Source organism: Notothenia rossii (assembly GCF_949606895.1).
Source record: "Notothenia rossii genome assembly, chromosome: 9".
NCBI classification, from domain to species: domain Eukaryota; kingdom Metazoa; phylum Chordata; class Actinopteri; order Perciformes; family Nototheniidae; genus Notothenia; species Notothenia rossii.
Window position 1 is genome coordinate 39,612,219 of NC_136907.1, and position 27,635 is coordinate 39,639,853.

A 27,635-nucleotide genomic window follows, 5' to 3' on the forward strand; every position below is an offset into this window, starting at 1 on the left:
TCTACTTAAATTCAGCATTTGGTGCTATTAAAGTATTCTTAAAATAAGGCTAAATACCAAGAAACGTAGAGACAAAACCTTCAAAAATCTTTAATCCTATCAATATAAACTTTGACTGCTTGCATAAAGAAAAATATGAGTCTCAAATGATTTCTTTTAATGTTTTTATTGTTTTCAAACAGCGTAGTAAAGGTCAGTCATCAGATATGTCTTTAGAGAAAAATGCAACGCAAGTGAAATTCTCTTGACACTTTTGACTCAGCGAACAATTTTGAATAGGACTACAAGTATGAGGGGCCGCTATGGACATTATTCAGAAATACCGTTCACATAAACGTGTGAAACACTCTCACACACACAACTAAAACCAACATAATTTACAAACATATGTAAACATCTCTCATATACACATATGAAACGCTCTCACACACACATGAAATCCAAAGTTATTCACATATACAGTACATGTCAAACGCACTCATATACACATGTGATACGCACTCACACACACACCTGAAACGCTATTCCACAGATATGGGATAGTGTGTTTTATATGTGTGTGTGAGAGCGTTTAGGGTGTGTGTGAGAGGGTTTCAGGTGTGTGTGTGAGTGCGTATCACATGTGTATATGAGTGCGTTTGACATGTATATGTGAATAACTTTGGATTTCTTGTGTGTGCGAGCGTTTCATATGTGTATATGAGAGATTTTTACATATGTTTGTTATTTTGGTTTTAGTTGTGTGTGAGAGTGTTTCACATGTGTATGTGAACGGTATTTCTGAATAATGTCCATAGCGGTCCCTCATATATAAGTCCCCTAATCACTAATCACTGGAACTTGTTCCAGTCGGCCATAGCCTTTTTGTATGAAGTAGTCATGTCACAGTCGTGAATGGCGCCCAAGAGGACTTCTGTCTGCACCACAGACAGAAGTGTTGCAATGCACTTAGGATAGGTGGGGTGAAAGGTGTAATAACATGCCATGAGATACATCACGCTTTCATGAATGTACTCTTTTGGGAAGGTGAGCACGGGCATGGTTCCAATGGCCAGTATACAGTTGGTTTCGCAGATGATGACAACAGGGCTGGAGAGTGGTCGTGTCTGAAGAAAGGTGTTGGGGTCTTCTGCAGACTGACACAAAAACAGACAAAGAAATCATCACAAAAAGCAAAACAAATATGATCACAACATTTCACTCTTTGTGTCGACATGAGAAAATTCTTATAAATGTTCTTACCTCAAGGACGTGGAGCACAGCCTCACTTGCATGCCTTAACTTCTTAGGTGGGGGCATGGTCAGAGATAATAATCACCTTTGTCAAGCTGCGGAGGCCTCATGAGCTTTTTGAAAACTCCATAAAACTGTGCCCTCTCACAAAAGGTCCCCCACCGGGTCTTAAGTTCCATTAAGAAGTGGGAGATGCCTTGATTGAGGACCCGCCGTAGTTCATCCATTAGCTAAGACAACGAGAGAGGAAATATATAGGAGAAACTTTCAAATCTACATTCCAAGTGTTAGTAATTCGTCTCATAATTGAATTTCCCAAAAAAGATTCATATGTGTATAATGTGATTTAAATGGTCACTTAACAAAAATATTACAGTGCACATAGAAATACGTACAGTATGTCTGATGCACACACTATTTTTAAATACGTATTGTGGACCAATACTACTAACAAAATAATGTTGTGTGTATCAGAAGCACATTTGTGAAATGTGTTCTTTTTAAATAAGTGGAGGGTTTTTAATATATCTCTGCAGAATAAATATGTGTATTCAATCAGCATATTTGAGTCATTTATTTATGAATAATGAGACAGATCTGATTTAATTGTCATACCATTTCTCATTTCAAATTTGGTCTAACGTTAACTGAATTAGGAAGCATAGTTGTACATAAAACGAAAACATTTGCTTACATGATCCAGTTCTCCAAAGCAAGGATAAGCTTAAAGAATCTTGGAAGGCCTGTCCTGCTCCTTTGTAACATCAGAGTCAATGAAGGCCCTTCTCGCTTGGATTTCGAGGTCCAGGAGCTGAGCAACATCCATCTTGTTTGGTCTGGCCTTGGTTTTATACATCGCCTGTAGAGTCTTATCGTGTCTCGCCTGGGTCTGTGGGCTCTCAGTTTCTGATGCTAGAAAACATAAACCCCACTATTTTCATTTCTGTTGTTAAAGTTTAAATGAGACATTAACACACAGCCATAGTGACTGACACAGGGCAAACATAGATGAGTAATCTTGAATAAAAAAGGGTTCTAAAATAGCTTATTGATATTGTTACATTTTCTTGAAGAGATGAACTATCTACTATTTCAATTTCTGTACTTACCACATAACTGTTCAGCCTCCGGGGCGCTGCATCAAGATGGTGGTGATCTCTCCAAGATCAAGGTTGATGCGGTGGATTCATCAGTCTCATCAGTGGACGTCTCATGGCTGCTCTGAAAGCTTGAACTCCTAGGCCTCTTTCTTGAAGGAGTTGAACCCTGCTTCTTTTTGGGGGTTGTCACATTCTGGATCCTTTTCAAAAGCTGCTTTTTCAGTTTCCTTACAAGACACACACACAACAGGTTGTGTTATAATTCACATTAAACAAACTTGTATCAAACAAAATACACCACACAAGCAGTTGCACAGAGCTCTTATTGAGCTGGATAAAAACACATGATTGCAGTGCTTTGTCTGAACCATGAGTTGAAAACTTGAATAGTGACATACCCACTCAGCTCTACTGGTTTGAGGTCTGTCCCGAAGCATTGGGTAGTACTCAATTAGACGCTTCGCCATTACAGTAAATTCACGGCTGCATGGATAGTTAAAGTCATCCCCAGCTGCTCTTTTAATCGAAATCATGCTTGTGACTGTATTCCTGATCAATCGACAGCGAAGATCTTTGGAAAGGACGTAGTCTCCTTCTTCTCCAGCACGCTGCTTTTCAGAAAAGGTGCTTTGTGATTGCTCCAATTCTGCGTCTGTGTATAAGACATACAGTGGACTAGGAAGCTGTACAGTTCTGCTGGCACCATGTTGGGTTGTGGGCTTTGAGAGGGGAAGGAGGGTGGAGAAAAGACAGGGGATGGAGAGGGGTTGGCAGGAGGGAAATAAGGAAGGTTGGGGGGTGGGAATAAGGCTGAAATCACAAGTCCCATGAGAGGTACTCGGTCTACACAGCTCTCTCCCCTGGCCCTGTATAAAAGATGCATATATATATAAATAATGGTATTTAGAATGAAAAGAGCACTACACTGTGACAAAAAAAAAATCAACACAACCAAAAAACCCCACTTCTTCAAATAGCTGCATGATGACTAGGAAAGGCTTACTTGGTAACAGGTTTAAAGTCCCTCAAATGTTAGAATCTGGAATTACCTCATTATCATCATGAGTGAGTCTCCAAATGGTTCTTCTTCTTAAGTGCTCAGGCCCGGGAAGGAGATCACGCAAGTCCTCCTTAGATAGGCTGGGCAGTATGTCTCTGCTTATATTAGCAGCTAAAAACAGAGTTAACCACACAGTTAATAATAAGGTAAAAAGCAACTAATAACATATGTATCTAAATACATAAAATGAAAGAGTAATGTACATTTCTGGCTGGCTTCACAAGATTTTATTTAACATTAAAACATGAATTGCACTTACTTATAATTTAAATTAAAAAAATTGCTGTTACAATAGCCCACACTATCATACAACAACGCATTGTGAAATGCTGTCTACAACAAAAATGGGCGCCAAATGGCCATGCTAAATACTTTACTGTCAGTTGTAGGGGGCTCATTTGCTTCTTGACATTATTTCTTGCAATAATACAGTATAAATTAAAATGTTAACCACGATTCGTCATTTGTGCAGTTATTAACAGCTTATAGTAGATATTAGCTAAGTTAACACTATATATGTAGCCAGCTAGCTAGCTTACTTTGCATGATAACTTGTTGTCCAACCGATTCAAATAATGTAAAGCTTGCTGGAGAGGTGCAGCATAAAATACACAATTACATTAGCTTTTAATGCTGCAGTTGCTATAGCATCCATGCCCGGATATGTGATATCTCTTCCATTTTCATGCATGGCGTAGTTAAATGTGAAATCACTGAGGTTCAGTCTTCTGCCTGAAGGAAAGCTAGCCAGCAACCCTGAAGCTAGGTGCAGTGTTGCACCTGACCTAACACACGCCCTTAACGGAACCTTTTCGCGGTTCCCATTGGAAGGTACCATTTCTTAAAAAAAAGAGGGGTGAGAGAGATATTGTGTTGCAAATATTAGGAATATTAATAACTGATGCGGTCATAGGTAACATTTCAAACATCTGTTTCTAGATGCACATCATTCCACAAGTTATTCCCAGGCATTTCTATGACGTTTATATATATATAGGAACATGACTCACTGGCCTCCCCCATACAGCTAGAGAATGTGATAAACCCACTTCATTAGTTATTTTCCAGGGCTAACACTCTCTCCATGACATGCGAGATTCGGAGGAGATTTGCGGAGATCCGAATGTCACGTTTTTAGTTTTGTATGTCTAGGTTTGGGTATATTTTGCTGTTCAGTTCTCCCTGTCATGTTTTCCTCCTTGTGTATTGTCTGGTCTTTCTCTCTGTGTTTTTCCTCCCTGTCGTTAGTTTCCCTGGTGTGTCTAATTGTCTGATTGTGTTCACCTGTTGCCCTTGTGTTTCTCCTCCCCTGCCCGAGTGTTTCTCAATCGTGACTCTATGTTCCGCGAATCGGACATTCGTATGGCACCTGTTCTCTTCGCGCTCGAGTCCGAGTCCAAGTCTGAGTCACCCAAGGAGTGTCCGAGTCGAGTCCGAGTCATCATTAACTGTGTTCGAGTCCAAGTCCGAGTCACCCAAGGAGTGTCCGAGTCGAGTCTGAGTCCGAGTCATCATTACCTGTTTTCGAGTCTGAGTCCAAGTCCGAGTCACCCAAGGAGTGTCCGAGTCGAGTCTGAGTCTGAGTCATCATTACCTGTGCTCGAGTCCGAGTCGAAGTCCGACTCACCTAAGAAGAGTCCAAGTCAAGTCCGAGTCAGAGCGTCAATGTACAAGTCGAGTCCGAATCATGGTGGGGGGAAAAATTCAGGAGTCCGAGTCCAAGTCAGCGTACGCGAGAATTCACGAGTCCAAGTCAGAGTCGCCTCAATCAGTGCACGAGTCCGAGTCGAGTCACGAGTCCCGAAAATCGGCACTCGAGTCCAGGACTCGAGTACTCCATCTCTGGTACTGGGTTTTAGACTGACAATAAAACAATGAATTTAATTTGGTCATTATCTGTTTTTAATATGTTAAGAGATGAAAAAGGATATGATGCTTGCAATAAGATATTCTGACTTTGAAAAAGCAGTTTTCTACTTATCGGTGTTGATCTAATACCTTTAGAATTATGGTATTTCTTAATTTAAACATGAATTTACTCAGAATCAGTATTAAAATCTCAAGAACAAGTAATAAAACCCCATTAAGATAATTAAGTAAAAAACACTTAATGGAAGTGAAATTCACTACTGCTAAAACTTCTTTGTAAGAGGAAATATCTTAGCTGACAAAATAATAAGCATATTTTGTCTTGATTTAAGATATTTCATCTTAGTAAGATTTAAGTTTTTGCAGTGTTGAACCGCACATTGATTCCTATTTTCTTCTGCTAATGGTGAGGAAGTAAGGTTATCATTTGAATGGACACTTCCTGTATTCCACAATTGCCAAAACTTCGAAAGTAAAAAATAAGGAGATTTTGGTAACACTTTATATTAAGGTACACAAATTAACCATCAACTAGTTGTTAATTAACATGCAAATTAGCAGTATATTGGCTCTTTATTAGTCATTATAAAACACTTATTAATGCCTTATTAAATGACTATATTCTACAAGTAATAAGCCATTAGTTGAGAGTTTTTCCTTAATAACCCTGTAATTAGTGCTTATTTATTGCAAGTAAGGAAGTTGTTGTAGGCCTACATGAGTTTTGGTCTCAATATGCGCTGCTCAATACGGGCCTAATAAGGCAGTAGTAGCACAAGAATAGTAATTGTCCCATAATAACACTTAACAAATATGATCTATTCTTATGGAAGAAGACATGAAACTATAAGTGTTAATTGCGTCTGAATAACTAAAAATGAGGTATTTATATCTTATAATATGTTTTAGGGTATTGACAGTTCAGCTACCAATAACAAGGTGATATTGACCTGTATGTTTCATATTTGCACATTTATATTTTTCTGACAGGAAACCGGGTACAGGAAGTAGGAGAACGTGAACTGAATATAATGGCAGTAGACCAGTAGACATCCATGAGTACACTGCCACTAATTTTCCCTATGCAGCCTGAAGAGTAAAAGGGTCAAGTCCGTCAGAAAGCAATGACTGTAAGTGTAAGTGTGAGCCTTACACTTACACTGTAAGGATGAGTAACATGTATTGTGTTTATGTGATGACACGTGATGTACTGTGATGATACCGTGATGTACTGTGCAGGTCCCTCCATTAAGGAGGCTGTTGTTGAATTGCAAGCTGTTTTTAACATTATTCAGACTCAGCTCTCTGAACTAAAGCTTCTTTAAAATGTTGATAAAACCAAGGTAATGCTATTTTCAAAATCTAAAAAGACACCAGAGCCTGTTTTAGATATTGTAACTACGCAAGGAATAAAAATTGAAGTGGTTACCTGTTACAAATACCTTGGTATCTGGCTCGATGATTGTCTCACTTTTAAACGTCATGTCAATAACCTGCTTAAAACACTCAGGGTTAGGCTAGGTTTCTTCTACAGGAACAAGTCCTGTTTCTCGCTTGAAGCCAGGAAAAGGCTAGTCACTGTGACCTTTTTACCTGTGCTGGACTATGGTGATTTGATTTATATGAATGCACCTGCCCATTACCTGATCAAGTTAGATGCTGCGTATCACAGCGCACTGAGATTTGTGACAAACTGTAAAGCATTAACCCATCACTGTACCCTGTATGCAAGGGCTGGTTTGCCTTCGCTAACTGTACGGAGGCTCAGTCACTGGTACATTTTTATATACAAAGCCATGTTAGGGAAACTTCCATCCTACATCTGCTCGCTGATCTCACGACGGATTGTAAGTGGCTACTGCCTGAGATCGCATGCTGTAGTTTTATTAAATGTGCCAACTGCGAGGACTGTTTTAGGGAAGATAGCATTTAGATGCGCAGCTCCACTGTCTTGGAATAGTGTGCAATTGAAATGGAAACTGACCAATCTGGTGCCACTAAATGTTTTTAAAGCTCGGTTGGATGCTACTCAATCGGAAGCGGCTGGTACCTGCTCATGTGGATAGTTATGTAAATTGTAAACCCTGTAATGATGCTGTATGATGTCCTTTTTGTTGTTCAGTTTATGTTTTTATGTTTCATGTGGAACCTACTTGAGCAGGTCTCCCTTGAAAAATAGATCAATGATCTCAATGGGATTCATCTGTATAAATAAAGGTTTGAAATGAAATGTGGAGATGTTTAAACACAATGAGAAAATGCGTTAGCATTCGCGTTAGCATTCGCATTAGCATACACCAGGCCTATTCAACTGGCGGCCCGCGGGCCGGATGCGGCCCAGAACCAACTCCCGAGTGGCCCAGCCTCCCGTAGCCAAATTCCTACACTAGTACAGACCATGAACGCAACACTCCCCGTTGCATAGAAACCACCAAACCACAACGCAGTACGTTTTTTGAAAGTGCATCTAGTGCTGCTAGTAACGGTGGTCCTATGATAGCAACTCTAAAACATGTCTCTCTCAACTCTGAAGCGTAAACAGAGACAAAACGGAAATTGATCTTGTGGAGCAGATCCAAGTCAAGCTGGACCTTTTCGCTACCGACTTGAGCACGGGTCGGATGCTGCATTTTCCGACGCTCCCCAAACACATCACATCTCCGGCACAAATCACGGATGTGATGACAGATTTCATTGCGAGGTTGAAAGAGAACTTTGCCGGTCGATTGGATGGACTTGCTCTGCCCACAGACGTGATGATGGGCTTTGCCAGAGACCCCTTCACTGTTGCAATAGAGGGGGACGTATCAACCAGAGCAAAGGAAGTGGTCCCCTGCATCGACAAGGGGAAATATACACTGGAACTTATTGACATGCAGCGCACTAACGGGCCAGCGAAGTTTTGGAGTGATGTCAAAAAACAGCAGTTCCCTAACGTTCAGAAAGTAGCGATCTGTGTGCTCAGTATGTTTGGATCAACATACACATGTGAATCAAGCTTTTCACACATGAACTCAATCAAAAGTAGCACTCGCTGCTCCCTGACTGACGGCATTCTTCACCAATGTCTTAGGATTGCATTGATATCCTATGAGCCAAAAATCACTGCTCTTGTTCAAAACAAAAAATGTCCCTTCTCCCATTGAGAAAGTCAGCGATGACAAATCACAAATGAGGTGATAGTAAGCACCTAGTTTATTATAGTAGACGTGTAGTTTAGTATTCATTCATATAGTTACCCGTATCCCTTGTTATGGGTTTGTGCACTGAAGTGTTTGACAGTTCTTTCTGTATTCATTTAAGTGCACTTTGTAATGTGTCTGGGACAAATGTGACCAAAACGTATGATTTTTTTGTTATTACTTGAAAAATATTGCTACAGTACTACCTCTTGGTGTTGCATTGGAGCTCTTTAGCTGTTTTTTTTGTATGTGAGCGCATTTATTAAGACTGCTATTATTGTATTCAGTAAATGCACTTTGTGATGTGCCTGGTTAAAAAAAAATAACCTGAATATTTGACTTCTAAAGCAAACAAATGTAAGGCTACAACTGTGCACTTTTTTTTTTCAGATTCTGTTAAATTAATGCTAATTTGTTGTGTTTTTATGCACTTTTTGACCTACCTTTGTTAGATGAACAATGAATAAAAATTGCATGTTTTTCATCGCACTAATATGTGTTGGTTTAAAATGTGTCACTACCCGCTTTTTACAGGCCGCTGAATGTCTGGCCCAGCTAAATTTTGTAGTTATAAAATCTGGCCCAACTGAATGTGTAGTTGAATAGCCCTGGCATACACGGTAGCGTTAGCATACATGCTAGCGTTAGCCATACTAGCCTGTATACATTGCTTATTGTACAGCTAGCATTAGCTATATTTACCTTGTTTACACTTAGCGGTCCTATTTGTTCATCTGTGTATGTTACACTTGCACGTTGCATGACATCAACGGCCTTACAGACTGCATCACAGACTATATTAACTTCTGTGAGGAAAACGTTGTACCCACCAGGACTGTACAGTGTTTTCCCAACAAACCCTGGATTACCCCTGACATAAAGGCTCTCCTGAAGGACAAAAAGAGGGTCTTCAGATCTGGCAACAGAGAGGAGCTGAAGACTGTACAGAGGGATCTGAGGTGGAAAATCAGAGAGGGGAAAAACAGCTACAGGAAGAGGATGGAGGAACGGCTGCTGCAGAGGAACGTCAGTGGAGTCTGGAGAGGCCTGAAAACCATCTCTGGCTACAAAGAGCCAGACTCCCAGGTCCGGGGGGACCACCAGTGGGCAAACGACCTGAATATTTTCTTCAACAGATTTGATCAGTCATGCGCCTCCCCCCCCGACCCATTCCCCCCTGCTGCACTCCCCATTGTCCCCACTGCCTGGAAATGGCCCTGTTACCTCTCCCACCTCTACTCAGCCCCCGGCCATCAGCTCACTGACACTTCTCACATCAACTCCCGGTTCTTCTCCACCCGCTGACGACACCTTGTCCTTCTCAACCTACCAGGTGAGGAGGGAGCTGCAGAAGTGTAAGGCGAGGAAGGCGGCGGGTCCAGATGGCATCAGCTCGAGGCTCCTCAAATCCTGTTCGGATCAGCTGTGTGGGATTGTGGAGCTTCTGTTCAACCTGAGCCTGAAGCAAGGGAGGGTACCACAACTGTGTGGTACCTGTGCCAAAAGACCCCTCACCCCAAGGAATTCAACAGCTACCGGCCGTTGGGGCTGACATCACAGCTGATGAAGACCCTGGAGAGGCCTGTCCTTGGACACCTCCGGCCTCTTGTGAGACCATCAATGGACCCGCTGTAGTTAGCCTACTAGCCTGCCATCGGGGTGGATGACGCCGTCATCTACCTGCTGCAGAGGTCCCTCTCCCACCTGGAGGAGGCTGGGGGCACTGAGGATCATGTTCTTTGATTTCTCCAGTGCCTTCAACACCATCCAGCCCCTGCTCCTGGGGGACAAGCTGCAGCTCTCGGGGGTGGATCACCACCTCACCTCCTGGATCCTGGACTACCTCACCAACCGCCCACAGTACGTGAGGACCAGGGATTGTCAATCAGACACCATCATCAGCAGTACAGGGGCCCCCCAGGGGACGGTGCTGGCACCGTTTCTCTTCACCCTCTACACTGCGGACTTCACCCACAACACCGCAACCTGTCACCTGCAGAAGTTCTCTGACGACTCCGCCATCGTTTGCCTCATCACCAACGAGGACGACAGGGAGTGCATGGAGCTGACGCAGGACTTCACCTTCTGGTGCCAGAGGAACCACCTTCAGCTGAATGCAGCGAAGACCAAGGAGCTGGTGGTGGATTTCAGACGGCGCCAACACTCCTCCCCGACACCAGTGAACATCCAGGGAGCAGACATTGAGATTGTAAAATCTTACAAATACCTGGGTGTTCATCTGAACAATAAACTGGACTGGACTGATAATTCTGCTGCTCTGTACAAGAAGGGACAGAGCAGACTCTTTCTGCTGAGGAGACTGAGGTCTTTCGGGGTGCAGGGGGCACTCCTTCAGACCTTCTTTGACTCTGTTGTGGCATCAGCCATTTTCTATGGTGTGGCCTTCTGGGGCAGCAGCATCTCGGTTGCTGACGGGAAGAGACTGAACAGACTGGAAAAGGAAGGCCAGCTCTGTCCTGGGGAGTCCTCTGGACACTGTGGAGGTGGTGGGAGACAGGAGAATGGCAGCCAAGCTGTCCTCCCTGCTGGACAATATGTCCCACCCCCTCCAGGACACCCTGTCCTCACTATGCAGCACCTTCAGCGACAGGCTGCTGCACCCCACCTGTCACACGGAGAGATACCGTAAGTCCTTCCTTCCTGCAGCGGTCAGACTTTAAAACCAGCACTGCCCCTAGTAGACCCTCCTACACACACCACAACACAGACTTTAACACTCCTTGCTGCTAAATACAAACTAACTTTGTGCAATATGTGCAATATATATATGCCATTAATAACTGTGTAATTTATACCTGGCCACTAAATCAATCAATATATATATGCCATTAATAACTGTGTAATTTATACCTGGCTGCTAAACCCTTGTTACTGTTACAAGGTATGTATCTTGTATTTTTTAGATTGTGTAACTTGCTGCTGTTAAATACCGTCAAACTATGTGCAATATGTGCTTTATGTGCAATATATACTTTATATACATATGCCATCTTTAATAACTGTAATATATACCGGGTTGCTAAATCGTAAGAACTGCTACAGGATTTGATTTGTAGATTTGAATTGTTTTTGATCTGTATTATCTTTTATTAGGATATTGTTTTTTGTTTATTATATTATAACTTAGTACTTTTTTAGCATATTGTTGTGTTGTTTGTTTATTATTTTTTAACTTAGTACTTTTTTAACGCATTTCAGATATGCAACACTAAGCTGTCTGTGGCTCTTTCCTGCTGTAACGCTGCAAATTTCCCCTCTTTGGGACTAATAAAGGTATTCTGATTCTGATGTATTAGATCATTAAGTGCCTTGTAACTTCTTTTGTATAGTTTCACTCCGTTTGAATGTCAGTGGACTGCAAATAAGTCAATAAAGGAGCATGGCTGCTAATTCCCTGGCTCTCAAAATACTTTGGCTGGCTGTTTAATCTATGTTCACACTGAGACAGTACAACACAGAGAAAACAGCACACCTATTGTGTAAGCAGGTCACACAGTATGATCACAAATACATCAACTCTGTTAAAAATCTGTTTTTATTAAAAAGTACAGGCTGCATGTGTTCGCAGCCTTGGAGAAACTTGACATGTTTCGGTATGTATCTGAACCTCTCTTTAGTGGTTCATTAATAAAACAGATATTTCAACGTGTGCCTACTTTGTTCATGTACTGTTGAGGTTAATTTCAGTAGTTGTGTGCTATAATGTATTTACAAAGTGTGAAGAGGAGGCAACTTTAGAATAGACCTGTTCAGGTCAATTAGAGTCAAACTATTAGCTTATTGGTTATGAACAAGACTTCACTTTAAAATAGGGAACATATTCTTAGATATAAATACCTAATTAGAGTCAAACTACTAGCTTATTGGTTATAAACAAGACTTCACTTTAAAATAGGGAACATGTTCTTAGATATAAATACCTAATTTTGAGTTGTTTAGATTTAATTAACACTTATAGTTCCATGTCTTGTTCCATAAGAATAGATCATATTTGTTAAGTGTTATTATGGGAGAATTACTATTCTTGTGGTACTACTGCCTTATTAGGCCCATATTGGGCAGCGCATATTCAGACCAAAACTCATGTATAATAAGTTCCTTACTTTCAAAAAATAAGCACTAATTAGAGGGTTATTGAGGAAAAACTCTCAATTAATGGGTTATTACTTGTAGAATATGGTCATATAGAATAAGGCATTAATACGTGTTTTATAATGACTAATACAGAGCCAATATACTGCTAATATGCATGTTAATTAACAACTAGTTGATGGTGAATTTGTGTACCTTAATATAAAGTGTTACCGAGATTTGTTTTTTGGTTGACACTCCATTAGTTAGCTGATATCTTTGACTAGGAGGAATCCTGCTGTGGCAGTCCAGTCTCTGTAAAACTGATGCAAATTACAGAGACTTAGTTTTGTAAGAAATGTTATTACACATAAAGCAGAGGAACATCTAAATGCACTTTTTATACCAGATAGACACATGGTTTACCTTCATTTCTTGTGTTTAACTTCATTTTGCTGCAGCTTTTCACCATAAAGATAAAATAAAGTTGTTTGCCTTTGAAGCAGGACGTAGGTTGCAGATGATCTTGTCGTCTCCCTTGTGTTTGATTGACATCTCTTCCTTTTCTCACATCAAAACAAAAATCCCCACACTTATGAGTCGGGACAGTAAGATATCAGCAACAATAAATGATCCAGTAATATTTATTGCATCTGGCGGATCATTCAGACTGATGTATGTGGTTATCTGCCCTTCCAACATCCTTTCTGTGTCTTTGTGTGCAGATTCTGATCGGAGAGGCCATTCTGTACTGCTACCTGTCCCGGAGGTCAGCAGCCACTCAGACGGAGGCCAACATCAACGCTGCAGGCTGTAATTTCAACTCCTACATCCGCAGGGCTGTACGCTTCATAGGTGGGAGGACACATGTTAAACACACAGCTGCTTGATGCATGTTTTCTAACTGAGCCACAGAAACACAAATAACAGTTTGCAGTAACAAATGAGTTTGAGTGGATACTGGATAATAACCAGGGTTGGGAGGATTACTTTAAAAGTGTTTTCTGTTTCAATTACTAGTTACCTGTAAAAAAAGTAATGTAATCTGTTTACCTCACGGTGCCCAGTGACACAACGACATGCTGACTGCAGTGGGGTTTGAACTTGTGAACCCCTGATCCCAACACCAACAGAGTACTCCACTGCGCCACACGCCTCAATATCAGAGATGCAAATGAAAACAATAGAAAATAAATATCAATAAGAGATTTTTACTAATTGTATTGTGATAATGGAAAAAATAAGACAACACAACAATGTGACATTAGAAAACAAGAAACCAAGAAATCCTGTATCAAAAATGTATTTTTCTCAGTGAAAAACATGCCTTTCACTTGGCAAATTCAGGCAGTACGCCTAACTTTTCCAAGTTAGAAAACATTTTTTTTCATTTACAAAGCAAACATAAAATATGTTGCCTATACGAATTAAAGATAACGTTTTATTTACACATTTTAAGAACATCGAATATTTTTAAACAAATAAGGGCTTACTCCCCAAGCCTGACAATATAACCTTAGAAAAGAAGAAACCAAGATATTTAGGATCAGAAATGATTTTATTGATAGGGAAACCCGTCTTTCACTCGGGATTCAGGCAGCAGCCTATACATCAACACCGAAACACATGAGCACATACTGCAGTTTAAAAAAGCAGAAATACAATCTGAGCTGACAGAAAATGCTCCGTTTTAGTTTAATACACACAGTTAAGCTCACACACACTATGTTATGAACATATAGGTTCACCTGGTGAATTAAAACAGAACAAATGAAGCAAAGAAAGTGAAAACCATAAAGCAGATTCAGGCAGTAGGCATATAGATTCACTCTTAGAGTATTACCCTACAGAACAGTACAGCTCTAAGAGAAGAGAGAACATCTGATCCTTTAAAAAAAACACTATATGCTCTGTTTAGCTTTCTGCTAGTAATCCTACATTTTTAGAAGTATACAGTAGCAGTGTTCTGATTAGACCTTTTTAATTTAGTTTATTGTTAGGAAATACAGTTATCTTTGTGTATCCTGATCACGATATCCCAACCCAGTCTCACATCTAAACGTGTAATAACTACATTGGTCCACAACTTGGGACGTAGTATTTCTACAAAAACGCCTCTGAAATTGAAAGATCCCTACGTTTTTTTTTATTAAAAAAAAACCATTTGTTTTATTCTCGGTGGAAAATGCGTTTTGCGTTTTGATGTTATTTGATGCGAGAAATATGAGTTGTTATTTCAGATTATGTGTGCAGTGGATATACATGATCTTTAGTTTGCTAGTTATTGCGAAGATTACTTCAGGAAATTGTGTGCAAACAACGTTTTCATTGTTACCAAGGTGGTTGCTAGGGACGCTGCTATCGATATTAGTCGTTATCAATTTGTTTTAAAGCTCAATAAATAACAAAGAAGACCTCCGACCGGCACTTTCCTAATTTTGTACGGAAGATTTAAACTTTAACGGACATGTTGACCGGCGGAATTTTTTTTTAACGGAAACTCTGCCGCGCGGTCCCCTCGTTCCTTGGAAGAGGCGGAGAGGTGGGTGTTTTCCATCTGCTGGTGGACTACCTAACTTGAGAGATATACAGCAGGAGAACACGCCGTCCACCGCGGAGAATAAACAGAAGGGCAACCATGGCAACCATGCTCCGGGGTCTTCTTCGCTGCTTTTGGTGTATTTTGTGGCGGGAGCAGCGCCACTTACAGGTACTACAGCGTCTCCAGCGGTCTAGTGTGAACGGACACGTTAATGAATCGAATGCGTGTGAACGGAATACTTTTTTGCGCTTGCGTATGCGTTTTACCGTATGCGTCCTCGTGGGGCCGGGGTCCAAGCCAAACTATATCCGCTCACAGAGATCTGCTATTTTAAAGGAAAGGCAACACATATTGACCCTAATATAGTCTATATTAAGAACAAGAAAAGTCTTAACATATATATCCTTTTTTGTAAACATGCGACAAATGTGTGAGGGTGATGACGTCAGAGCATCGTCCTATGTGCCAGGGCTTAGCCCCGGAAAGCCCCAGCCCATTCTAACCCCTGGGTATTTGTGAGGGAGCTCCTATATGGCATTACCCCGCTGAAGCTCACCAAAGTTTAATATATTTCATAGTTCAAAGTTTTGTCAATTGTTTTGTTTATTGGTCAAATACTCGTTTCTGAGGAGTTTTACTGGAATGAAAGAGCACAGAGTACAGACGCAACAAAGCAGCATACTGCATTAAACCTGACCTCCACAGAGAGATTGAAGTTCATGTGGAAAGGAGGCTTCAGTAGTCTGTCTGCACTCTGTTTAGTTGTGCTATCTTACAATCAATATAGTCAATGTGAAGTAAAGTGTGTAACCGGTTAGAACTCAAAGTTGCGATGAGGTCTTAAAATGTATGGAAAGGGTCTTAAAAAAGGTCTTAAAAGGTATTAAATTTGACCTCAGGATTCCTGCATATACCCTGTTTTGGAACCCTAAGCTCCGCCTACATATTTTTTCTTCTAAATTAACATAATGTTCAAAACAGTTAAATATTCACTTAAATTTCAATTTTCAGTTTTTCAACACCAAACTTCGTATACAGCATCGGTGGAGGTGTAGACACATTACCGTAGAAAATGTGCATGTTAGGACGATAAATATTGCCGCCGTCAATCAAAACGTACTCGCAAAAAGGCGGGGCTTAAAAAGAAATGCTCATAACTCATCAACAATGTATCCAAACATCACAGATTTTGGTAAATAGGTTCAAATTGTCTTGGGGAATAGGCAGACAAAAGCATTTTCATGTTGGACTATAGGGGGCGCCAAAAACACCACCAATTTATAACTCAAGAGCGGATAGACTAATCTTTTTTCTTTTTTTTTTACACATACTCTCGGGGTGACTACGAACTCAGATTTAAAGTGTCGCAACAAATGCAGAATGTGGGCGTGGCCTATACATTTTTTTTAAATTGCGATAGCATAAAGTGAGCTTCGGACGCAAAACACAAAAAAAAAAACAACGTAATTTTTCAGAAAAACTGCTCACTAGCGCCCCCTATTGTGTGGTAGTCACATATAGTTTCTCAGAACTTCACAAATTTTGGCACAGACATTTCTCATGGAATTGCGGACATATTTGTAAACAGATTTCATCAGCCCCGCCCCCAGTAAGTCGGCCATTTTGAAAAATGTGCGTTTTTTAGCCATTTTAAGCACATTTCTTCGGACTCCTCCTAGGGGAATGATCGGAAAAATTCCAATCCAGGACAAGTTCAGTCCATTTCCAATGTGATGCTAGATTGCGAAGGAATAATTGATCGCTCAAACGATGAGCTCGTAAGCGAACGGAGAATGTTCCATTTTTGACGATTTACATGTCACAAATTACTACAAACTACTCGCATATATTTTTTCCGATATTCACGAAATGCTGTATACACATTGCTATTATAATTGCACACATATTTCAAATTGCTGTTCATTAGCCCCGCCCCCCAGAAAGTCAGCCATTTTGAAAGATGTGCGTTTTTCAGCCATCTTCAGCACATTCTTGCGAACTCCTCCTAGGGGAATGATCGGAAAAATTCCAGTCCAGGACAAGTTCAGCCCCTATCCAATATGATACTTAATTGAGGAGCACATTTTTGAAAAATCCCTCGTGGAGGTCGTAAGCTAACAGCGAATACACCATTTTTGACGATTTACATGTCGCAAATGTCTCCAAACTACTCCAAACTACTCGGATATAGTTATTCCGATATGCACGAAACACTATATACACATTGCTCTTATGATTGCGGACATATTTCAAATTGGCTTTTATTAGCCCCGCCCCCCAGAAAGTCGGCCATTTTGAAAAATGTACGTTTTTCATAAATTTTCAGCACATTCTTGCGAACTCCTCCTAGGGGAATGATCGAAAAAATTCCAATCCAGGACAAGTTCAACCCCTATCCAATATGATGCTAAATTGAGAAGAACATTTTTGATAGCTCAATCGTGGAGGTCGTAAGCTAACAGCGAATACACCATTTTTGACGATTTACTCCAAACTACTCGGATATGGTTATTCCGATATTCACGAAACACTGTATACACATTGCTCTTATGATTATGGACATATTTCAAATTGGCTTTTATTAGCCCCGCCCCCCTGAAAGTCGGCCATTTTGAAAAATTTGCGTTTTTCAGCCATTTTCAGCACATTCTTGCAAACTCCTCCTAGGGGAATGATCGGAAAAATTCCAATGCAGGACAGGTTCAGCCCCTACCCAATATGATACTTAATTGTGGAGCACATTTTTGAAAGATCACTCGTGGAGGTCGTAAACTAATAGGCGAATACACAATTTTTGACGATTTACATGGCGCAAATTGCTCCAAACTGCTCGCATATAGTTATTCCGATATTCACGAAACGCTGTGTACACATTACTATTATGATTGCACATATATTTCAAATTGCCTTCCATAAGCCCTGCCCCCCACGAACTCGGCCATTTTGAAAAATGTGCGTTTTTCAGCCAGTTTCAGCACATTCTTGCGAACTCCTCCTAGGGGAATGATCGGAAAAATTCCAATGCAGGACAAGTTCAGCCCCTACCCAATATGATACTTAATTGTGGAGCACATTTTTGAAAGATCACTCGTGGAGGTCGTAAACTAATAGGCGAATACACAATTTTTGACGATTTACATGGCGCAAATTGCTCCAAACTGCTCGCATATAGTTATTCCGATATTCACGAAACGCTGTGTACACATTACTATTATGATTGCACACATATTTCAAATTGCCTTCCATAAGCCCTGCCCCCCACGAACTCGGCCATTTTGAAAAATGTGCGTTTTTCAGCCATTTTAAGCACATTCTTGCGAACTCCTCCTAGGGGAATGATCGGAAAAATTCCAATCCAGGACAAGTTCAGCCCCTATCCAATATGATACTTAATTGCGGAGCACATTTTGGAAAAATCACTCGTGGAGGTCGTAAGCTAACAGCGAATACACCATCTTTGATGATTTACATGTCGCAAATTACTCCAAACTGCTCGCATATAGTTTTTCTAATATTCACGAAACGCTGTATACACATTGCTATTATGATTGCACACATATTTCAAATTGCTTTTCATTAGCCCCGCCCCCCAGAACATTTTGAAAGATTGGCGTTTTTCATGCATTTTAAGCACATTTGTGCTAATTCGTCATAGGAAAATGATCGGAAAAATTCCAATCTAGGGCAACTTGAGCGCATATCCAATGTGATCCTACATTGTGAAGGAATAGTCGATCGCTTGAACATGGAGCTTGTAAGCTAATGGAGAATGTACCATTTTTGGACCATTTATATGTCACATACAGCTACTGAGACCCGCCTGTCTGCCTGTACCATCAACTCTCTCACACCCCCACACACACACGCACGCACGCACGCACGCACGCACGCACGCACGCACGCACGCACGCACACACACACACACACACACACACACACACACACACACACACACACACACACACACACACACACACACACACACACACACACACACACACACACACACACACACACACACACACACACACACACACACACACACACACACACACACACACACACCTACACATTCACAAACAGCTCCTAAAGCATAACTAAATATCAGGCTACAGCCCTTGTATATTTTATTATGTGAAATGTAGGCCTGTTACATATATTATTGAGCGATATATATTATACACACTGTTCTGCTTTCTGCACTGACCTCAGCAGCTGTTCTCACTGTAAACATCGCCTCACAATGAAAGCATAACCTAACATCCAGGGGAGATGTGATTAGTGAGTAAACAAACAAACGGTAAAGGGCAGAAAGTCTGATGCACATTTGATCATCTTGAATAACTTATAATCACAACGGGAACAGTTTGCAGAGCTGTGCTTCGTTGACATCCAGCCATGCGTCACGCCTCTTTTAAACATCACTGTTGGCTGAAATCGTCTCCGGAGAATACTTCAGTTTACCCTCGGTTATAGCTCCTCCAGAGACACTCCTCTCTCCTCTAAATCAGTGTATCCTCGGTCACGGCTCCTCCAGACAGCCTCCTCGATAATCGATCCTCGACGAGCCTTCAGAGAAATTAGTTTTCCTTCCAGACGGCGCGCCGACATCCATTTCCGGGTTGCTGCCGGAGGACCTGGGAGTCTGGGTCGCGAAATTAGAGAAAGTACAAACGGCTCATTTCCGAGGACTCGCGCGCGTCTGCTTGACGGGACGACCGGCCGCCCTCCCCGACAGGCGCACGGACGCGAGGGCCCGCTCATCACTGCGCGCACAAGTGCGACCGCAGTTTTAATTATTTGTATTATTAGATATTAATATGATCCCTATAAATTATAAACATTACTCGTTATTCTCTACTAATAGTTAATTAAAGACTGTATATAATGACTATTTTGCACATCCCTTTCAAGATTTCAAGATTTTCTAAGGTTTATTGGCATATCATATACACAAACGGTGTAGTTATGCAATGAATGAAAAACTTGGGTCGCAGGTTCCTCAACAATGCATTACAAGACATCAATATGTGTAATGTGAGATGTGAGACTGGGTTGGAGAATTGCACAGGAGAAAATAACGTATCTCTGCCACAATTTTAGATACAGATTTTGTTAAACTAATACGTTTGCGCTGTGGACCAACACTATAAATTGATGGGGAAGGGGGTAGCAATAAAGATAACACCATTAAACAGTTACACAACACAACAGAAATAATATCGATAGCAGCGTCCCTAGCAACCACATTGGTAACAATGAAATACAATTTCCTGAAGTAATCTTTGTAATAACTAGCAAACTAAAGATCATGTGCATCCACTGCACACATAATCTGAAATAACAACTCATATTTCTCGCATCAAATGACATAAAAACGCATTTCAATGGCCAAACTAACCTTAAAATAGGCATTTTCCACAGAGAATAAAACAAAGGTCGGCCATGTTTCTTTTTTTTATGCTGAGAGACATTTGAAGATAACGTGACATAGCCATTTGAAATTAATGGTGAAAAAAAACGTAGGGATCCTACAATTTCAGAGGCGTTTTTGTAGAAATACCACGTCCCAAGTTGTGGACCAACGTAGTTATTACACGTTTAGATGTGAGACTGGGTTGGATATCCATGTAATCTGTTACTTCCCAAGCCTGATCCTAACAAAATCTTAACATTTCAAATTAGAACAGGGTTATTGTATATATATATATATATATAAATATATATATATATATATTGTACTAATGCAGTGTAACATGTTTTGCTTCCCACAGGCGTCCATATCTTTGGCCTGTGTGTGACAGCGCTGATAACAGACATCCTCCAGCTGTCCACCGGGCAGCACACCCCCTACTGGCTGGATGTGTGTAAGCCCAACCTGACCCACATTAACATGTCCACCTGTGATGAGGCTTTTATTCTGGAGGATATCTGCTCTGGACAAGACCCCGGGCTCATCAGCGCTGGGAGGTGAGGCTCAGTGTAACTGTGGGAGGGAACTAGAGTGTCAGAGGACGTGTGGGCTTTTTGGTATTTGAGTTATGAAAGGTAGAAAAAAGCTTTAAACTATAGTATACGTCATCACTGTCTCTGATGGATGTTTTATCATGATGACATTATAAACAAAATATATAAAGTGGTTTAGGAAAGGTAAACCCGGAAATTAGTGAGCATTTTAGCACTTCCAGTTCCTTCGTGTTGAAGTTTTTTGAAGGAGATTTTGGTTAGATTCCCAAAATAGGGACTATGATTCGAACAAGCTTCCAAGATTCTCCAGTTTTGTTCTATGACATATGATAAGTCACTAAATACCCCACTGGTGAATGTCTCAGGCTAAAGGTGTCTTTAAAACAGCAGGTGCTAACAAGTGGCTAAATGAGACTACTAAACGCCATCACACCAAACTGTTTGAATGATAATAAAAGTGGTGTTAATATGTGGAGATGATCCTGCTGAATCAAACGTGTTAGTATCACACTGCTAACATGTGTTTGCAAAGTTACAAATCATCACGGCAAACATTAGCCGCCTTTAGCCGTAGCCTACAATTTGCTTTAATTCTGGTAATTGCATTTAAACCTCAACTATTGTAAACATGTTGTTAATATGAAGGGTTTATCCTGCTGAACATTATATGTTAGTATCATAAGTGTGGGGCCTAGGTATAAAAGTCACGGCTCGCCACTGGTGCACAGCTTTATTACCTGCTGCTATAGTGGCCTGATGCACATTTGAATTATAGATGCCACTGAAGGTGGGCACTGTGGGGGATGGGCTGCATTGATTTGACCCATGACTCCGCTTGTCTTTAAGCAACACTGAGCAAGACATTGTGTATCTACGCAAAGAATGTGCATGTTAATGTTAGCCGCTATATCTACCAACAGATACTGCACGGGGCTCTACAGTTAAACCATTATTTGCAGCAACTCCACAATGCTAACACTCATTAACAGTCTCTGTTTTGCTTAGGGTTTTGTTACAAAGTTAAGCACTGCCACATTAATTTACTTTGTTAAGCCCAATACTAATCTTTACTGAATAGAGCTTGAGTGCACCAAACTAAAAATGGTTATTGACATACACTGCAGTATCAGCATGACCTATAACAACTTTTGTTATATCTTAGCTAACAGTTGGTTCCCTCCTTTTACCCTTCAGATACTGCATCTATTAAACACCACCTGCTAGGGCACACTCACACACCCACACCCACACCCACACACACACCCACACACACACACACACACACACACACACACACACACACACACACACACACACACACACACACATACACATACACATACACATACACACACACACACACACACACACACACACACACACACACACACACACACACACACACACACACACACACACACACAGACACAGACACACGTTTCTTTGAAAGTCACCTCCATGTTTCAGATGAATATTCACATGGACCTTAGCTGTCTGAATATGATAATTGTGTCTGTTTTCTTTTTCTTTTAAAGGAAGTCATTCCCCTCCCAGCATGCAACTCTGGCTGCTTTCGCTGCGGTCTACATCTCAGTAAGCGCTTATTATACACTCTCTCAACATCTGGCCACAGAAGGTGCAGACAGGTCTTTTCCACATATTTAGAAATCTAAATAAATGTGAATGAAGAAAAATAGCATTCTCAGCAGGTGTAGGATTACATTTCTTATATCAGCTTTAACAGAGGGCTGGTTGTGTGTTTCAGATGTACTTCAACGCAGTGTTGACGGACTCGGCCAAGCTGCTGAAGCCTCTGCTCGTCTTCTCCTTCATCATGCTCGCCATCCTGGCCGGCCTCACCAGGATCATCCAGTTCAGGAACCATCCTGTGGATGTGTACTGCGGCTGGCTGCTGGGAGCTGCCATCGCCGTTTATCTGGTAACACCCTCACAGGATGTTTCGTTGGAAGTTTTTTGTGTAGCTTAAATAGCAGAACATTTACAGTCACTCTTACAGATACACATTTCCACTGCATTGAGATTGCAACAAGGCGGAAGCATCTCATAACTTAGCAGATAATGAAAATCATGAAGAGTCATTGTGCTCTGAACTAAATAGGAGTAACCGTGTCATAGTGAAGACACAGAGGGATGTTGCACTATAAATGATCATCACTAATTAAATGTGAGGGTTGAAACTGCATCCATAGCAACGTAACTTTCTAACCTTTTCTCTTTGCTCATTTTGTGTGGATGTTGCTCTGGAGGTAGACACCCTCGCTGGACTGCTTTTCTCTTTTTGTTCATTTATTATTCATGAGAAACACGACAGCGTCAGGTGAGAAGAGTGGTACATATGTGAATAGAATCAAAGAGGACATATTCTGCAAATGTTCAGCTTCATATCAGTATGTAGAGTAGGGATGGGTACCGAGCAGAGTTGGGTGTAACGCGTTACAAAGTCTCTCTTTGACAGACAAGAGGGATTTCCGCCACAGGTTTATATTTACGTAACATTTGCGCGACTTGCGCGTCCACATGCAGTGCATAAACATGGCTGAGACAACAGCTTTTTAGAAGGTGGAGGTATGCCTATTATTTTGAGTTTGTCCGAAGAAAGGACAGGAATGTGACGGTGAGGTGCAAACTGTGTCCAGGCCAGAGGCTTTTACCCACTGCTGCAAACACAACGTCAAACTTCAACAAGCACCTGCAAAGACAAAATGCTAATGTGAAGCTAATAGCTAAGGAGGACCTCCGAATCCAGAGTGAGGATGTCGAGTAAAGTAAAGAGTAAACAGCAAACACCCAAAGTTATATGATGAAGCCCTCTGTGTTGCTAGTGGAGCCTCACAGCGGCGAAAACTGTGGCGCGCTTACACCGTAGCACCCTCCGCAGTCTGCAGGATCTGCCTGTAGGGAGGGGCGACCCTGCGTGTAATATGTAATATATTACTTTTTTTAAGTAACGACCCGATCTCTGGTACCGAGCTCCGGTATTAAACGGGCCCCGGGGCTGAATTATTAAAGACCGTGGTACCGTTAAGCTCCGACGTTATCTGTCTTTTTATCGGTACTGGAGACATTTCAAAAGGATATGTCATATGTATTATTGCTACATAAACATTATATTGCAGTTTTAGTTTCGCCAACTCCGTTTAAAAAATACTGCAAAATGCGTCTATTATGTATTTTCGATCTTTCCAATCCAGACGAGAGAGATCTCTCTCCCATGTCTGTGTGCGAGGGGGCGGGGCAGTTTACACACACACGGCTGCTACATGCATGCAACACACACAAGGAGGAGATGGCGGAGAGAACGCGCTCCGAGTTGTGGTTAAACTTTACCCGTCTCGATGTGGACAATGCTCGTTACCAAAAGTGCAATAAGAGTTTAGCATGTAAGGGGCGGTAACACAAGCAATTTGTCTAAACATTTAGCAAAAGTGCACCACATTCAGACGGAGGAATGCACCGGTTTCGACTGTCTTCCTCTTAGCTCTGTAGCTCCATCCACGAGTAACGTTTCCCGTCAGGTATGTTAAGTATACCTTAATCTTCCTCCAGAAGACCCGTTAGGCCTTTTGCAGCATACCTGTATGCCCCACCTGTGTTGCTCTGTACCGCTGTATTTTTGCAGTAACTACTTGTTTTTTGTTTGTTTTTTAAAGTCCTGTAAGTTCACATTATTTCCAATTTGTTTAGTTTTTTCAAAATAACCGATAAGAGTAACGTTAAACGGCCAACCTGGAGCGCTAGCCATTAGGGTACAAGTGTTGCATAGTGATGTCATAACACTCTTCAGGAAAGGGGAAAAACCCCAAAAGCATAATAGGGCTACTTTGAAATAATACATAAGCCAGGCTCTTTTGTTGAACACGTGTTTGCTGAATTACAGTAGATGCTGACGTTAAGATGGTTATTTAACTGTTTGTTTAGCAAGTTGTGCTGATACAGACACCGGGCCAGGCGGACCAGTTCTTTCTGCAGACCCAAAGAAGACGCACGGCATGTGCTTATATGTGTGAATTTGACCAGAAAGAAATGAAATATGAGACTGATCGGCTGAGGTTTGTGTCAGTACTGACAGTACATGTGCTTTAGTCATCAATCAAAATGTATTAGTATAGCCCAATTAAGCAAATTACCCATGTTCCTCAATAGGCTGACGGACTGAACAGCATACGCAGCATCAGCAGAAGAAACCCAGTACAAACCAGTTGAAGAAAAATGAATTCTGTATTATTTCAGTGTATTATTTAGTACAACTCTGTGCTGAAAGTAGACATGGATGTTCAACTCAAACCGGTGGATGTTGGCTCAGAATATCTGATGTCTCCCACTCATCATCACCCTAAAGCCCACACACACTCAGATAAATGTCCAGTATACACACACACACACACACACACACACACACACACACACACACACACACACACACACACACACACACACACACACACACACACACACACACACACACACACACACACACACACACACACACACACACACACACACACACACACACACACACACACACACACACACACACACACACACACACACACACACACACACACACACACACACACACACACACACACAGCCCTGTTCAGCTGCCTACATATTTGTTGTTCTGGCTTCTCCTCCTCTGCTCTGGAATATGGTCTCAGCTGATACAGAATCAGTAACTTCAATTAAAGCATTTTACCAGCGGAGTTCCCTGATACTACATTTGTATTTATTTATTAGGTTTTTATTCAACAAGGACCATGCATACAATATAAAATTAATTAATCTCAAAAAGAGAAGATGCCAGATTTTAGCTTACTTATTTGATTTCATTATCTTTGCTTTTGTATGCCTGTTTTTAAATGCCATCTAATAATGTGTTTATGCTGTATTTATTCTTAAATGAATTTTTTATTTTATTTTTTAAAGCACTTTGAATTGTCGCGTACTGAAAGGTGCTATATAAATAAAATGTCCTTGCCTTGCCTTATAGCACTGGCTCTAGTTGCAGTCCTTGGATACGTACACACTTGACAATCAAAAAACACTTAAAACATGACTTAGTGTCCATCACACTAACAATTATACAACAGATAAAAATACAGATCTATAAAATATAAATACCATTTATACAACTTGAATATTAAAGTTCATTTAAACTGTTGGCACTGATTGCTAAATATCCATTTTCTTGCACCTTGGGAAAAAGAGTGGAAGTCTGTGCACGTTTTGAGCTCAGCTGGAACAAATGACAATGCTTTGATAGCCATGATTTATGCAAAGGTAGCGCACCTCGGTATAATGTATAATTGACCTGGGGAAATGATCTCTCTGATTATCTTCAGTTGTATGATGATGATAACTCTGCAGACAGTATTGTGCACAGTACAGGCTGCACCGGGCTATTTTAGGGTTATTTGTTTGACATCATATCATCTATCATGAGAGTCCAACTGAAAAGACTGCAGCCTCCTTCAGTTTGAAGCCCTGGTGGTAATTACATGACATTGCATTTAGCTGACGCTTTTATCCAAAGCGACTTACAATAAGTGCGTTCAACCAACAAAATACAAACTTGAAGAAAACAGAATCATATAAGTACATCCGGTTTCATAGAGCTAAAACATTTCAAGTGCTACTCAACTGGCTTTAGATAAGCCAGTAATTTATTACTATATACAGTAAGTGCTTTGTTAATAGTTCTATTGCTCGAAATGGAGTCGAAAGAGATGACTTTTCAGTCTGCGCCAGAAGATGTGTAAGCTTTCTGCTGTCCTGATGTCAATGGGGAGCTCATTCCACCATTTGAAGCCCGCAGGGACCCTGTTTTCTTTTTTCACGACACTGTGTCTCAGGGGATCTTAATATTTAAGAACCTATTAATGTGTTATACCAGGTTAACGGAAATAATCTCAGCTAACTGACGATATAAACCATTTTTACCAAATCAAAACACAAGTCTCATAAGAAGCATCTAAATGACCCCTGAGCGAAAAATGCTAACGCACTTTGGCACAGAACTCAAGATAAAAGTACCCTTATTACTTATCGTAGCTGCACATACAAGATATCCGATTAAAGCTGAGGTTCCACAGATTATTTAGGTATATAGTATCATCACTGAGTGATCCGAACTTGCGACAGTGGAAGCAAAGACAGACATCACAACACGTACCTTTACGTAGCTTCTAGGGAGATCGTCTCACCGTAGCTATTAATCTGATCAAAAGACGTGTTCAATGGCATTAAAACGAGAAAAAACGCAGCCGAATCGGTTAATCCATAGGTTGATAAAGTTTCTGGGCAATAATTTGTCTTATTTATAATCCATAATTCCATTTTTTGCGTAAAGATCGCAGAGCAAAAGTTAGCTGCTAATGGTAGCCACCAGAGTGGCTGCTGCTTCCGGTCTTGGCTATGCGTCAGTCTGACAGACACACATGACCAAATAAGGACTATGTGGGAGTTCCCCTCGATTCCATTGACTCTGACGGTTAGAAAGAGATGTCACATGTCAAAATCCAGCAGGGGGAGCCATAGATATGAAAAATCCACCCAAATGGCCCCAGAAG

The 27,635-nt window shown here is 41.0% G+C and overlaps 2 protein-coding genes across 7 annotated transcripts in view; one reads left to right on the forward strand and one right to left on the reverse strand.

Annotated features, from left to right (window-relative positions):
* The window catches only part of LOC307018559 (phospholipid phosphatase-related protein type 4-like), a 119,318-nt gene that overhangs the window by 56,834 nt on the left and 34,849 nt on the right, over positions 1-27,635 (forward strand). The window contains exons 3-6 of the mRNA XM_079648842.1: positions 13,262-13,391; positions 20,853-21,048; positions 22,581-22,638; positions 22,811-22,984. Of these exons, the coding sequence (XP_079504968.1) occupies positions 13,262-13,391; positions 20,853-21,048; positions 22,581-22,638; positions 22,811-22,984 (558 nt within the window). The remainder of the gene's footprint in view (positions 1-13,261; positions 13,392-20,852; positions 21,049-22,580; positions 22,639-22,810; positions 22,985-27,635) is intronic.
* On the reverse strand, positions 11-27,598 carry LOC307018564 (uncharacterized protein). 6 transcript variants are annotated; one of them, XR_013802435.1, is made up of 10 exons: positions 27,239-27,598; positions 13,590-13,691; positions 13,295-13,383; positions 12,963-13,097; positions 3,383-3,504; positions 2,732-3,199; positions 2,343-2,560; positions 1,928-2,145; positions 1,243-1,463; positions 11-1,136 (listed from the first exon to the last, which is right to left on the reverse strand). XR_013802435.1 is itself a non-coding variant. In XM_079648857.1 (10 exons), exons 9-10 carry the CDS (start codon positions 1,297-1,299, stop codon positions 831-833), a joined length of 363 nt encoding a protein of 120 aa, XP_079504983.1. In that variant the 5' UTR covers positions 1,300-1,463; positions 1,928-2,145; positions 2,343-2,560; positions 2,732-2,985; positions 3,383-3,504; positions 13,032-13,097; positions 13,295-13,383; positions 13,590-13,691; positions 27,239-27,556; the 3' UTR covers positions 11-830. The 6 variants fall into 6 exon arrangements, 4 of the variants coding, with proteins under 4 accessions (XP_079504983.1, XP_079504982.1, XP_079504985.1 ...); XR_013802436.1 differs by having other exon boundaries at positions 2,732-3,052; positions 13,032-13,097; positions 27,239-27,578; XM_079648857.1 differs by having other exon boundaries at positions 2,732-2,985; positions 13,032-13,097; positions 27,239-27,556.